This window comes from Rosa chinensis, chromosome 6 (assembly GCF_002994745.2).
Source record: "Rosa chinensis cultivar Old Blush chromosome 6, RchiOBHm-V2, whole genome shotgun sequence".
Taxonomy (NCBI): domain Eukaryota; kingdom Viridiplantae; phylum Streptophyta; class Magnoliopsida; order Rosales; family Rosaceae; genus Rosa; species Rosa chinensis.
The window spans coordinates 56,991,144-57,005,534 of NC_037093.1; the positions used below are offsets into that span (position 1 = coordinate 56,991,144).

Sequence of the window (14,391 nt, forward strand, 5' to 3'; positions counted from 1 at the left end):
GTTGACCGATTTATTTCATGTCGAAATGATGGCGGATTGGGTTAAATTTTTTACACAATATCTATCAATACGCTGTAAATAAATAGATAATGTCAAATTTATCGATTTCTAATTTCAATTTTGTGGATCACACATAATTCTTATATGTCTACTAAAGTAGTATAACTAGTTTATTAGTTGTAATTAAAAGTATACCTTCCATGAGCAACAATGCGTAGGAAATAGACTTTATCAAAATCGACCATAGGATGTTATCATGATCAAAATAAATGGTTATGGTCAAAATTTCAGCTATTTTCATCGTCGTTTGGGTCTTGATCTAGTAGGTCAACCCTAAACCCTAAACACCACATAAAACTACTATGCTCATAACCGCTCACTCGTAACTTCATTTTTTAATCTGTCAACTCTCACAATCTCATGGGTATGAACTATATCAATTGGGGAAGTTTATCTTCTCATGGTTCAGCTCCCCTTAGGGAAATATAAGCATACAAAGGGTTGACCGCTTTGTTTGATGTCGAAATGATGGTGAAAATGATTAATTTTTTTACAGAGTACATATGAATATGCTATAAATAGATGGGTAATGTCAAATTTATTGATTTCCAATCTCAATTGTTTAGATCGCACAAAATCTTTGTATGTATACAAATGTGGTCTAACTTTTAGTTATATCAAAAACTATACATTCCATGAGGAACAATGTGGAGGAAATAGACTACATCAAAATCGGCCGTTGGATGTTATCATGATAAGAAGATATAATTATGGTCAAAATTTCAGCTATTTTCGTCATCCTTTGGTTCTCGATCTACTAGGTCAACCATAAACCTAAACACCACATAAAACTAATATGCACATAACCACTAATTCGTAATTTTTTTTTCTCCGATTTGTCAGCTCTTACACTCTCGTGGGTATCAGATATATCAACCAATGTTAAAATTTCAGGAAGTTTATCTCTTTGAGATTTAGCTCCCCTTAGGGAAGTACAAACATATAATTAGTTGACCAAATTGATCGAAGTAGCAATGATAACAAAGTTGGCTGAATTTTTTACAACATGCATAAAATATTCCAATCCTACGGTCGGTTTCCCCAGTTTCATATGTCTTGATGTGTTGCCCTTTGAGGAATTTGATATATAAATATAGTTATAAAAGTAACTATATTTGACCAAGTGGATCGAAGTCGAAACGAATACAAAATTGATTGAATTTTTTACAACCAAAATGAAATATTCCGTGAGCCTGTGGTTTGAAACTTTTGAAAATCATAATAAATAACTCGGTTGTTTGCAAAAATTCCCAACAAATTCTTAGAGACTCGTCATCACATGTACTCTAATATTGTTCCCAAACCCTTGTATTCATTAACGATCTAGTCATTCGAAGTGCGAAGTTAATAAAAATAAGAAAAAAAAACTTAGTCAGTTGACTGAATGGATCGATGTCATTATTGTCACGCCCCGAATTTTGAATACAGTAATTCAAATCCGAAACGCGAAAACACACAAGGAAACACATAGAAAATTTTTTATTTAAATTAAGCAACTAAACAACTAAGCTTACAAATTAAACTGAATGTAAATTCAACATGTAACCACACTCACCAACTCACTACACAGCGGAAGACTACAAGTATAAGCGCCCTTCTACACCCACGTGACGGAAAGTCCACCTCAGCTTCGATAACGATCACTCGATATTCTAACTTGCACAATAACTCTACACCATAGAAATAGTGCACCGAGATTGCAAACCACAAACCTGGTAAACTTTCAAGCCCGTATGAGTAAACTCAATTAAAGTGACTCACGTCACGCATGCTTATAATTCCTCAATTCGTGAGACAATTAAAGCATTAACATTTAATTCCACAAAAACATGCTTTCACTATCTCAGTCTAACAAAATCAATATGCAATCATCACAACACAAACGTCAAGTTCATATTAATCAATATCATGCTCAATCATTTCAACCCAACTAACACCCACATACTCTGTCTCTCAATTCATTTTAACTCATTTTCCACAATCTCCAATTACACAATTAACTCCAAATATGTTAAACACTCTACGTCCCCACAATCTATCAGATCACCAATCATTTGCCTCAACAGAACAACCACAAAATCACACTCACTCCCCTCAACATAAAGCGTTTGCCAAAATCATGACATTTCAACTCATTTCACGATCGCTACGGATCACAACCCACAACCGTACGCACAATAAGAATTAAGCAAAATCAGTAATCCCTGCATAGAAACTTAGTTTAGGAGATCACATGAAAACAAACAAAAGAATTCATAGTAATCCCTGCATATAGTTTAGTTCAGGAAATTACATTAAAACAAACAATTCAAAAGGCAGTAATCCCTGCATATAACTTAGTTCAGGAGATTACAATAAAACAAACAATAGAATGAGAAGGAAAATCAATAAGAAAGTCAAACAACTCACACTAAGATTGATGATCAACCATCAACTCCAAACTAAAGTCGATGATCACCCATCAACTCCCAATAAATCATATTATCTCAACTCACACCATAATATGAACATCAAGTCCCTCTTCGGACAACAAAAGAAAGCATACACTCGAAACTCTCTTTTAATAACATGTACCCTTGAGTGCCATAACACAAAGTTATCCCCCAAGAAGTAGAACTGCAGACAGACTAGAGCTCTAACTGAATCGTAACCTGTCACCTCGGCCGAGGTTCAGCCTTACGATATCATGCACTTCGGTTACTATTAAACTGTCGAACTTTGGATGCCCCCGTCCTCAGAACAAAACATTTAAAACAAATCCCACACGACTCACAAATGTCACCCATAACTCCAAATCACTCTTTCAACACGAAAAATCAACAATCCCATGATATAATGTATTTCCACAAAGAGTAAACGCACAAAACCACATTCTGAATAATTCACAGTTCATACGCACATCACAATGTCACGCCATCCATATATATATATATATATATATATTCCATGTAAAAAAAATTTATATATATATATTATATATATATATATGTATACACACACACATGTAATCATTCACGCAAGAATGACCACTAATACCAACTATAGTTTTATAAATTATACTTCTCGAAAATCATTTTATAACAAAACATTGTTTTAACTTACCCATGAACCGTTGTCGATCAAGTTCATAAATTTTAAAACCAATTATTTGTTCGAAAATGATTTAACAATTAAACAAGTAATTCCGAGTAATTAATAAATCCGTTCGTAAATGAACCACGTGAGATTTACTCACCTCCATATCCTGCTACGTCTTCATACAACCAAGACAAGCACCAAATCGTCCAAACTCTGCTCACACAAATCCGTCAATCATCTACTCATATCAAGGTCACACTCAATACAAGACAAAGCACATAATTCACAAAACACAATTATACGACGATCCAACAGTCGGATCCTCATCTGAGACCGAAAATCGATCGAATCGAAAATGCTAAAACCCTAACATGCTCAAACGATCTCCAAAAATTACAAACCACATATCGAAATGCTCGTATCGATGAGTAGATCGAAATCAGGAATAGAAACTGTCCCTGGGATGGCCGAAGCCCCAGGAAAACACCACCACAGTGGCGGCACCGCCGCCAACCAAAAGTCAGAATTTGGCCAAATTTCCTAAACAAAAGATCTTCATCTCAACTCCAATTGCAACATTCATAACTAGCACAAAGTCTGAATCAAAGTCATATGGCCGGAATTTACCTCGCAATCTCTGAAACTCGATGAACCCTAGAATCACAATCTTCAAAATTCGACCTCCACACTTTGAATCGTTGCAAGCCGTCTTGGGTATAGAATCTACGTCTTTTGGGCTAGAAAAGCCCACAAGGATCAAGAGCTATGGTGGTCGGAGGAGTGAGAACCCACGGGGGCGATTTCAACGTCAGCAGCTCCACTTCTCAGCCTTGTACTGCCGTGTACAGTGCTTCCCATGATGAATCACTACCACAGACGTGTAGAGAGGACTGAGGCGAGCAGGATTCCCTTTGGAATGGCGTCGATTGGTGGTCGGAGGAAGAAACGTGATGCCGGCGAAGGGAAGGGGCGAAACCGGGGTCGGGAGAGAGGAGAGAGAAAAATTTCCCAAAATAGAAACTTTGATTTTTCTGATAATTTTTCGGAAAAATCCCATATATACCAAAATGGAAACTTTTTCCAATAGCCATAACTTCTTCATACGAACTCCTATTTTCGCTTTCCTCATGTCCACAAACTCGTATCGACGCGCTCTACAATATCCATGAAGGAAGTTTTCAGAGAAACCCAACATATAAAAAGTCAACCTTTGCAACCCCCCCAAAACCATACTTTTTGAATAAAAATTCGTCCGAAACACTTCCGCTCCGTCCACAAGCCACGAAACCGTCCAATAACCATAAAATTAACTCCGGAAAATTCTCGGAAAATAAATACGAATTTCCAGGCATCACAATTATTATGACAGAATTCATTGAATTTTGAACCCGAAGCCTAAAATGATGTACTTGTTATATTTAACGGACAGTGTCTCAAGTGTACGATCTGATGATACCCTTACTCTTTGAAGCTTGTAGTGAAAAAAATATAGGGTAATTTAGCCTTAATCGGTTGACCGAGTGGATCCATGTCATTACTATCATGGAATTGTCTGAATTTTGAACCCGAAGCCTACAATGATGTACGTGTTATATCTAACGGACATTGTCTCAAGTGTACGATCCGATGACACCCTTACTCTTTGAAGCTTGTAGTGAAAAAATATAGGCTTATTAAGCCTTAATCGGTTGACCGAGTGGATCCACATCATTACTATCACGGAATTGTCCGAATTTTAAACCCGAAGCTTAAAATGATGTACTTGTTATATCTAACGGACAGTGTCTCAAGTGTATGATCCGATGACATCCTTACTCTTTGAAGCTTGTAGTGAAAAATATAGGGTTATTAAGCCTTAATCAGTTGACCGAGTGGATCCACATCATTACTATCACAGAATTGTCTGAATTTTGAACCCCAAACCTAAAATGATGTACTTGTTATATCTAATGGATAGTGTCACAAGTGTACGATCCAATGACACCCTTGCTCTTTGAAACTTGTAGTGAAAAAATATAGGCTTATTTAGCTTTAATCGGTTGACCGGGTGGGGGTCATTACTATCACTGAATTGTCTGAATTTTGAACTCGAAGCCTAAAATGCTGTACTTGTTATATCTAACGGACAGTGTCTCAAGTGTATGATCTGATGACACCCTTGCTCTTTAAAGCTTGTAGTGAAAAAATATAGGGTTATTAAGCCTTAATCGGTTGACCGAGTGGATCCACGTCATTACTATCACATAATTGTCTGAATTTTGAACCCGAAACCTAAAATGATGTATTTGTTATATCTAACGGACATTATCTCAAGTGTACTATCCGATGACACCCTTGCTCTTTGAAGCTTGTAGTGAAAAAATATAGGCTTATTTAGCTTTAATCGGTTGACTGAGTGGATCAACGTCATTACTATCACGGAATTGTCTGAATTTTGAACCCGAAACCTAAAATGAAGTACTTGTTTTATCTAACGGACAGTGTCTCAAGTGTACTATCCAATGGCACCGTTGCTCTTTGAAGCTTGTAGTGGAAAAATATAGGGTTATTAAGCCTTAATCGGTTGACCGAGTGGATCCATGTCTTTACTATCACGGAATTGTCTGAATTTTCAACCCGAAACCTAAAATGATGTACTTGTTATATCTAATGGACAGTGTCTCAAGTGTACGATCCGATGACACCTTTGCTCTTTGAGGCTTGTAGTGAAAAAATGTTAGGTTATTAAGCCTTAATTGGTTGACTGAGTGGATTGACGTCATTACTATTATGGAATTCTTTGAATTTTGAACCCGAAGCCTAAAATGATGTGCTTGTCATATCTAATGGACAGTGTCTCAAGTGTACGATTCGATGACACCCTTACTCTTTGAAGCTTGTTGTGAAAATATATAGGGATATTAAGCATTAATTGGTTGACCGAGTGGATCAACGTCATTACAAGGTGGAAAACAAATTTGAAGAAACCGACCATCTGTTAGGAAGATTGAAATGTTTTATGGTTATTGTTAATAATTCAACCAATTTCGTATTATTTTCAACTTCAATCTGCTTGGACAACTATAATTACTTTTATAAATATATATTTATATATCAAATTTCTCAAAGAGTAACCCCTTCGAGAAAAATGAAAATGAGGCAACCGACCGTTGGATAAGAGTATTGGAATAATTTATGTATGTTATAAAAAATTTAGCCAATTTTGTCATAGTTTCGATTTCAATCCACTTAATCAACCGAAGTAACATATATAACCTTTTGATTGACGATGACATAATGACCATGAAATGTGCTAATTTTTTCATATGATGTCTATAAATATGTCGTGGATACATGTGAATGATTAAAAACAAAACAAAATTTCTATTTCTATTTTGCGGACCATAAGAAATATCAATATGCCTACTAATCTTGTATAACTAGTAGGTCGCATTTAAAGTGATGAGGACCTTTAAAAAGCGACAACATGGTGGAAAATGAATTTGAAGAAACTGACTATTTGATGGGAATATTGAATTTTTTTATGGTTGTTGTTAAAAATTCAGCCAATTTCGCATTCGTTTTGATTTCGATTTGCTTGGTCAACTGTATTTACCTTTATAAACATAAATTTATATATCAAATTTCCCAAAGAAAAACCTTATCGAGGAAAATGAAAATGGGGGAACTGACCATTGGATAATAGTATTGGAATATTATATGTATGTTGTCAAAAATTTAGCCAATTTCATCATAGTTTCGACTTCGATCCACTTAGTCAACTGAAATAACATATACAACCTCTTGGTTGAATGATGACATAACGACCACATATACAAGGCTTGGGACACTATAATAAAGTACACTACACGATGAGTTTGTGGAAATTTTCGGAGGTCTTTTGGCACACCAGAGATATTTTCTACAATTTTTCAAAAATCTGAAGCTAGTTAAATTAGTTTAACAAAAAGAAACTTTTAGATGGTGCGATCTGGACCTTTGATCTCAACACCTCTCAATCAGGACCATCCTTTAATTATCATTTGGGGCCTATAAATAGCCCAAGTCAGATCAGAGTCATCGGACAATCCAGCCTTCGACCCGTCTCCTCAACTTGAGTTGCGACGACCCTCTTCGAAGCGGTGTGGTCATAGCTGAAAGTGAGGTGGAGGAAGGTTTGGCCCTGGGTTTGCGGTATATTAAACAATGAGATCGATCGAGGTCGAGGACTCTTTTAAGTTGATATCCAACGGTCCATAATAAGCTGACGTGCCCAAGCATGGAAGAATTTTCGGAGGCCCACCTCAACATAAGCCCAAGATCAAGACCCAGCAAAAAACAGAACCTCTCCTAAACCCAACACCCGACCCGCCCGGAAATAAAATTGCTGCGCATACATAAACCCTCTAAACTTCTCTCTCCGGCGGCAGGTATATAGTTTAGCAGCACCACCGTCGCACACACCTCAAAGACCGTGAGTACTAAATTCTGGGTTTTGTTTTTTTCATTACACCAGCTCCTTATTCGGTTATCTAACTTCTATTTTATCGTTCTGTTTCTTTAAATGCTCCAAATTAGTTGTTGTTGATTCTAGGATTGTCATGATGAAATTTCTTGATATATGCTTGGATTTGATGAAACTGTGAAATCTAGTTTGCTATTTGGTATACTCATGTTTACAGAACTAATGTGTGATATTGAACTTGGATTAAAAAAAGGCATTGATCGATATAAATCTCCAGCTGTTGCTGGCATGAAATTTGGAATTGTGAGTTGGGTGAGGGTCACTGGGTTTTGATGCAGTGAGAAAACTATGGAGGACTAAACAGCAGAAAGGAAATGGCATGAAATTTCATTACTGACCTTTGTAAACTGCAGAGAAACTAGCTAAAGGATTCTAAGCAAACTCATTGGTTGCCCCATTTTCTTTACATTTTTTTTTACTCGGGGCTTTCAAATGTGCGTAAATTGGTTGATATTCATATTCTCTAATCGTCATTTAGTATATGTTTGCTTAAGATTAGCTCTAATAGGTAACGTTCTGCAACAGAAAGGAGGTTAAGTTGGCAATGTTGTTTCAACGATTCTTCACAGAAAACTCATTTCATGTCAAATACGAGGGTGTGATGCTTTGATAGTTTTTGTGTTTGTATTATTTTTCTGATAATTTGAGGTGCCACTTTGGCGTTTGGAATTTATATTCGTTGAGTAATTCCTGTTTGCTTTTTGCATCAGAAGATAAATGGCATATAGAGGTCGTGGAGGATTTGGACGTGGTAACTTTGCTAAGGAAGAGCCCTTTGTGCCATTTCCTGTGAGTTTATGTTTCTACAGTTTTGGCTTTAGCACGAAGTTGCCAAGCTACAATTAATTCTTGATCCTGATTCTCCTTCATTTTGAATTAGTTTTTTTTTCTTTTCTTTTTACTGATTTGTTTGCTAATTTCTAATGACGTCTCTGATTTGGTAATGGATGACTTATAAGATGTTTTTATAATTAGTTCATATATTGTGTTTAGATGCTTACATTTTACAGAGAATATGAATTTGATGTCTTGATCATATCCAGTATCTTCTATTTCTGTTTTTATTAAAATGGGTGTAGGAATCTTACTGTCGTTAATCTTCATTGTGGATTCAGTTTCCTAGGATTTCATTAGATATTAACTCATACGTAATTGCTTGTTGGCTCCACTACTACTTTTCATATCCAATGTGAGACTTGTCTTGCAGGATATTCATTTACCTGATGCTGGAGGTATTTTGTCTGAGCTAGATCAAAAGAAAAACAAAGGTTTGAAGGAGGAAGAAACATTAATCAGAGATACTCTGAATTGGCTAATGAAATCCGAATATAATCTTGACAAGACTGGTTAGTGTTATGTACTGATTCCTTGTTTTGTATTTTTTTATCAGTTCGTATAGTAACAGAATTATGTTAATTAGATTGATATTTCAGCACGAATTTTCCTTTTGTTAATACATAGGAAATCATGCGTGTTATACAAATAGCAACTTGTAGCACTATTTCTGTGCCCAGTATGTTCACATAGTTCCTAAATGACCTATAAATCAATGGCTGTGCCCAGATAGAAATACATATTTATTGGCAATCTGAAATTATCTCACTTATGTTTATATTTTTGATTGCAACAAGTGCACCCATCAGTCCCAAAACCGTGTTTCTGACTAATATGCAATAAAACATCAACGAAAATTGTCAGACTGTCATCAAAAGTTTTAGAAGTTTTATAAAGTTTGTAAGTTGATTCATTTTATAGTCACTTTGTATCCAACATATGTATTCTTAACAATATATTTGTTGTTATTAGTGAAAACTATAATCTTGTTTCTAAGTTATCTGTTACCACTTACCACTTTTTCACTTGTATTTTTCAAATCATATAATTCTTCAACTTGCGGTTTCAGATAGACAAGACAAGGATGTTGAAATATCTGAGAGAACCAAGCGAAAGGCTAAGAGAGAAATTGATTCTTTCTCACAGTATTTGGTGCCCAGTATGTTTCCTAGAGAACTGACTAGAGGTTTGTAATGTGAACACCATAAGAAATAGGGGATGGTATCGAATACCAATGTTGTACAGTGGTTTTGTGCTTTATTTTTGCGTTTCACATGCTCATCAATGCAATGGAATTTCAGGTTCAAATGTGCGGCAGGTGAGCAGAGAAAATGTTAAATGGGACAAACGGAACACAGGTACCATGAGACTGAATGCTTCGTTTATTTATTTTTTACTTTTTTTAATTTTTATGTCTATGGGGATGTACTTATCAGTTTGGTTATCGTGACTTTGACAGAAAAGAACTCTGAGATATACTGGAATCAAATTGAAAAGCGAGAACAGAATTCGGTATGAGAAGTCTTTATTTCTCTCACTTACTGCAATAGTTTGTGTGATAGATTACTGTAACATCTATGGAACCAATCCAAATGAAATTTTGAAGATGTTATTATTTGTAGTTGTAGTTTAATCATTTTGTATTCATTCCTTGATAATCATCTTTGTTGTCTGTAGGATGCAAAGAAACAGAAAGAAGGTGAAAATGATGAGGAAGAGGACGAAGATGCGGATGCGGAAGAGGAGGAAGATGAGGACCCTAGTGATGATGATTATGCTCAGGTTTGTACAGAAAATTTGGATCTTATATGTTCTTTGGGCCTTGAAATTCAATTGATTTAGGTCATGATATACGATGGTACCTTGCTTTTCCAAATGCGGTATTATGACTGAAAGGCTGAAAGCCAATAGTATAAGTGGTAAATGATGATATGAAATGACCTCGTCTATGGATGCTATTTTATTTATGTAATTTTTCTAAGAAGATCATAATGAACTGAACCCATTTCTACATTGTTGGGTGATACTGATCTTTGAGAGACCACTTTGACTCTTTCTTTAGGGTTAGTTGACTATAGGAGTTTCTATGAGAATAAAAAGAAATTTTAACTGCTTGAATTCATTAACCTGACAGTGGATATAATGAAAAATAAAAATGAACTGACTATATATGAACATTAGTTTTCCTTTCTTCCATTTTTAAATATGAAACCACTTCAATGTGGTGGTTGGTTATGTTTTCTTTATGTTCACCTTGAGATTGCCATTCATTTATATTTGTCACACTGTTGAGTTATGTTCACAACTACTCGAGTTTACTTTGATCTTGCAGAACATAGACTTTGATGACGATGAGGATGATTTTAATGCAGACGATGGTGATGGTGAGAATTTTTCTTTTAGCAAAATGTATTCAGTGTTTCTTCTTGCACTACAATACTTTTGATTCGAGGAATTCCAAGCATGCCAAACTAGCATTGAGCTCACACCCATTCTTTTATCGGTGCAGATGAACCTCTTTTGGAGGAAGATTAGATGGTGTTGCATACAACCTGGTCAAGAAGATTACAGAATCACTCCTCTTAATTTATCTTCGACTATCATCATTGTTACCTCTTAGGCTTGCACATGTAACTAATAAATTTTATGGACAATGTTACAGTTAATATTAGAGTACCATAATCAACCATCTTAAAGCTTATTGAATCTCTTGGTTGGTTGAGTGTTTCTGTTCTGTACTAGTGTGCTTTTACCCTCATTAAGTTGGATCTGAACCATCTCATGATATGATGGAAACACATCTCGGACGATGTTATCTGGGCTGGACAAAGTGCTTTCAGAATCTTAACCACGATACAGGACGATCTTGACCATATGAAACTCAAATTTAGCTCAGCAAGAGTTGACCTTCTGCACAATGCGGCAATCAGTTAGCATCACTAGCATAAACAAGGTCGACCGGTGATACAGCGGGGATAATCGTCGAGAAAATTAGAGGGTTTTGGTAGTAAAAACAAAACAGAGTAAAATGTGGGGGAAAGCTGCAGCTTAGTACTTTGATACTTCTACTGCAAGTATACTCTTTAACTAGGAATCTGACAAGTTAACTGTTACTGGGTTCCACGTGACCAAACGCGGGCACAGCCGGAACGTGACGGGCACTCATCATGCAGGTCAGTCATGTTCGCTGGGACCGACGGCCAACCCAAACCCAACCGGACTCGCTCCTTTTCGTATATAAACGCTTGCCCTTCGAACAAGCCTAAGTAGAGAGGTTCAGAATCAAACCAGAAAAAGAAGATTGGACGGTGAGGATTGAACCGGAGAAATGTCGTGGCAGGCGTACGTGGATGATCACTTGATGTGCGACGTCGACGGCCACCACCTGACCGCCGCGGCCATCGTCGGTCATGACGGTAGTGTGTGGGCTCAGAGCTCAAGCTTCCCTCAGGTTCCTTCTTGAACTCTCTAATTAATGACTATATTGTTTCACTAGTACTTTCTATATGATCCATGTTGTTTAATTTGATCTGTGTACATGATCCAAGAGAACAAGTGGATTTTTGTTAGGATTCAAGTATTTGATGATGGAAAAGTAGAACACTCTAGAATCACATGCAAATTTAAGAGAAGACATTGATGATTGATGTTTAGAAAATTGATGATTGTGCTACATTTTAGTTTAAGACGTGGTGGTGATTTGGAGTGAGATTGATTTGCTTATTGATATGCAGTTCAAGCCGGAAGAAGTTGCAGCGATAATGAAAGATTTTGATGAGCCAGGGTCTCTTGCCCCAACTGGATTGCACCTTGGTGGCACAAAGTACATGGTTATTCAGGGGGAGAGTGGAGCCGTAATTCGTGGAAAGAAGGTTTGTTCATTTGCTTTCATCCTGTAATTGTTGATCAGGTTGATAGGTTAGTTCTGTTCTTTGGGGGTGTTGTTCAGCATCTCACTTTGTTTGACCATCTATTTTTACATGATTTCAACTGATCATTTGTATGAGTGTCGAGTACATAGTTTAGACTATAAGGGCAAAGAAAATATGCTTTCGAAAACTTGCATTTGTAGTTTAGACTTCAGAGCAAAGAAAATTTGTATCCCATTCTTGTAGAACTTTATTGAAATCTTTCTGCTTCCTTCTGATTTGATGCTTATTATAAGGATTTGGGAAATGGTATTGTCTTAACTACTCCTTGTTGATAATAATCTCACATGCACGCTAAAGGAAACAAACAGGTGATTGTCAATTGCATTAATCTGTCCCTTTGATAGATAGAGCTGTGTAAATTTGAAACCATCTTCTGATACACATTGATTGCGTTTTCTGATGCGGCGATTGGTTATGCCCTAACTCATGTTATAGTAATGCAGTTTGATTATGATCTTGATTTCCTGTTCAGGGTTCTGGTGGCATTACTGTGAAGAAAACCAGCCAGGCTATGATTTTAGGTATTTATGATGAGCCTTTGACACCCGGACAGTGTAACATGATCGTGGAAAGGTTGGGAGATTACCTGATTGATCAGGGCCTATAGGAAACTTTAACATCATGGTTTGCATATACATATTTTTCCTGAGATTTTGGGGCTTGCATGTACTTCGATTTGAACCCGCAGTGTGAGTTGTTGCCGAAAATATCCATGTGCTGACAGTGAGACGGAAGCAATGACGATATTGGTGTGCAAAGATTGTTTATTGTTCTCCCACTTTGTATTTATTTACCCACGTGTTACTCCACTCTTGAGTATGCTTTTTTAAGTTCAAATTTGTTGTGATTATGATAAACTTTTGCATTCATTCTTAAATAAATGTATTGCATTTATTCATGTGATGGCAGAATGCTTGCTTCATTCAATCATATCAACTTCACAGAAATATTCACATTATAAGTTTGTTACAATTTAGACGCAATGTAGATATTATCTCTAATGTAGATATTAACTTTACACTCTCAAAGTCAATTAGATTATGGTAAATATTGTTCAACATGAGTGTAGAATGAATACAATCGTAGAATGAAGTTGGTTGTAAGACTAAACCAAGCCTGATAGCTACATTATTCATCCATGGTTTAAAATTATAAAAATCAAAATCAGTTGAAGAATAGTTCTTCCTCCTTGTAACAGAGATGAGCTGAAGATTTGGGCCTGAACCGGGTTGTCACTTAAAGTGAGTTCTGTAGAAAATAGTACGAGGCCCCTAAAACCCTAAACCCATTAAACTAAAAGGGTATTTCAGTAATCAAAAGTCGGACTAAAACCCTAGCGTGGGTTTCTTCTCCTATATAATACAATGTTCACTGACCAGTTCTCTGATATTAAAACTGGCCGTCTTCTCCTCTCCTCTTTATGCCATCGTCTTTGCCCTCTGTTCTGTATGTTGAGTTGGTTGATTCTTATTGTTGCTCTGTGCATGTATAATTCGATTCGATTCGATTGTTATAAGCAAAAGCAGGGATTGTGTGTATCGGCGTAGTGCTACTCAATGCACTCTGATCCGAAAGATTTCCCTGCAATATCCATTTGGGGAAGGTGGGCAGTTGAGTTTCATTTTAACCCATTGAAATCCTCAACAATCATCTTCCCCACATCTCATCATCTTTCATATTATCCATGTCTTTTCTCCACCTGCTTATAGAATTAGTGTTTTACGACCGTAGAAATAAGATGGGTCTTGTGTGGAACTTGGTGATTCAGATCTGGGTCTTTGTTTCTTTTCTAGCATTGATAGTGATAGTGGATCTGCTTTCATCTAGCTCTGACTTGATGATGGAAAAGTAACAGGATTCTACATCTTAATGTTGAGCAAAGTCTTAAAACTCAACACAGAAAACTTACCAATTGAAAATGAATATCTGACCCCAATTTATGTTTTTTTTTTCTATAGACCATGATTGATTCATGTTGAGGGA

General features: G+C 36.3%; 2 protein-coding genes and 1 non-coding gene across 4 annotated transcripts; all 3 read left to right on the forward strand.

The window, feature by feature from the left end:
- Positions 1-7,508: 7,508 nt before the first annotated feature.
- LOC112174476 (glutamic acid-rich protein) lies at positions 7,509-11,198 on the forward strand. Of its 2 annotated transcripts, none has more exons than XM_024312250.2 (9): positions 7,509-7,591; positions 8,356-8,431; positions 8,850-8,988; positions 9,546-9,662; positions 9,778-9,834; positions 9,936-9,988; positions 10,154-10,258; positions 10,809-10,860; positions 10,986-11,198. In XM_024312250.2, the coding sequence occupies exons 2-9, from the start codon at positions 8,360-8,362 to the stop codon at positions 11,009-11,011; spliced, it is 621 nt and encodes a 206-aa protein (XP_024168018.1). In that variant the 5' UTR covers positions 7,509-7,591; positions 8,356-8,359; the 3' UTR covers positions 11,012-11,198. The 2 variants fall into 2 exon arrangements, with proteins under 2 accessions (XP_024168018.1, XP_024168017.1); XM_024312249.2 differs by having other exon boundaries at positions 7,510-7,591; positions 8,353-8,431.
- Positions 11,199-11,694: 496 nt separating this feature from the next.
- LOC112174477 (profilin-3) lies at positions 11,695-13,306 on the forward strand. The gene is made up of 3 exons (XM_024312253.2): positions 11,695-11,927; positions 12,211-12,348; positions 12,881-13,306. Exons 1-3 carry the CDS (start codon positions 11,805-11,807, stop codon positions 13,013-13,015), a joined length of 396 nt encoding a protein of 131 aa, XP_024168021.1. The 5' UTR covers positions 11,695-11,804; the 3' UTR covers positions 13,016-13,306.
- Positions 13,307-13,927: 621 nt separating this feature from the next.
- On the forward strand, positions 13,928-14,072 carry LOC112174945. The gene has a single exon (XR_002926255.1). It is a non-coding gene; the product is annotated as a small nucleolar RNA snoR135 (small nucleolar RNA).
- Positions 14,073-14,391: the final 319 nt, after the last annotated feature.

What these genes read in the sequence shown, in the direction of transcription:
- LOC112174476 (XM_024312250.2), top strand. Translation starts at nt 8,360, where the DNA reads ATGGCATATAGAGGTCGTGGAGGATTTGGACGTGGTAACTTTGCTAAG. An exon ending in AGCCCTTTGTGCCATTTCCT is followed by an intron (nt 8,432 to 8,849) that starts GTGAGTTTATGT and finishes CTTGTCTTGCAG; the next exon opens with GATATTCATTTACCTGATGC. An exon ending in TAATGCAGACGATGGTGATG is followed by an intron (nt 10,861 to 10,985) that starts GTGAGAATTTTT and finishes TTATCGGTGCAG; the next exon opens with ATGAACCTCTTTTGGAGGAA.
- LOC112174477 (XM_024312253.2), top strand. Translation starts at nt 11,805, where the DNA reads ATGTCGTGGCAGGCGTACGTGGATGATCACTTGATGTGCGACGTCGAC. An exon ending in AGAGCTCAAGCTTCCCTCAG is followed by an intron (nt 11,928 to 12,210) that starts GTTCCTTCTTGA and finishes ATTGATATGCAG; the next exon opens with TTCAAGCCGGAAGAAGTTGC. An exon ending in CCGTAATTCGTGGAAAGAAG is followed by an intron (nt 12,349 to 12,880) that starts GTTTGTTCATTT and finishes TTTCCTGTTCAG; the next exon opens with GGTTCTGGTGGCATTACTGT.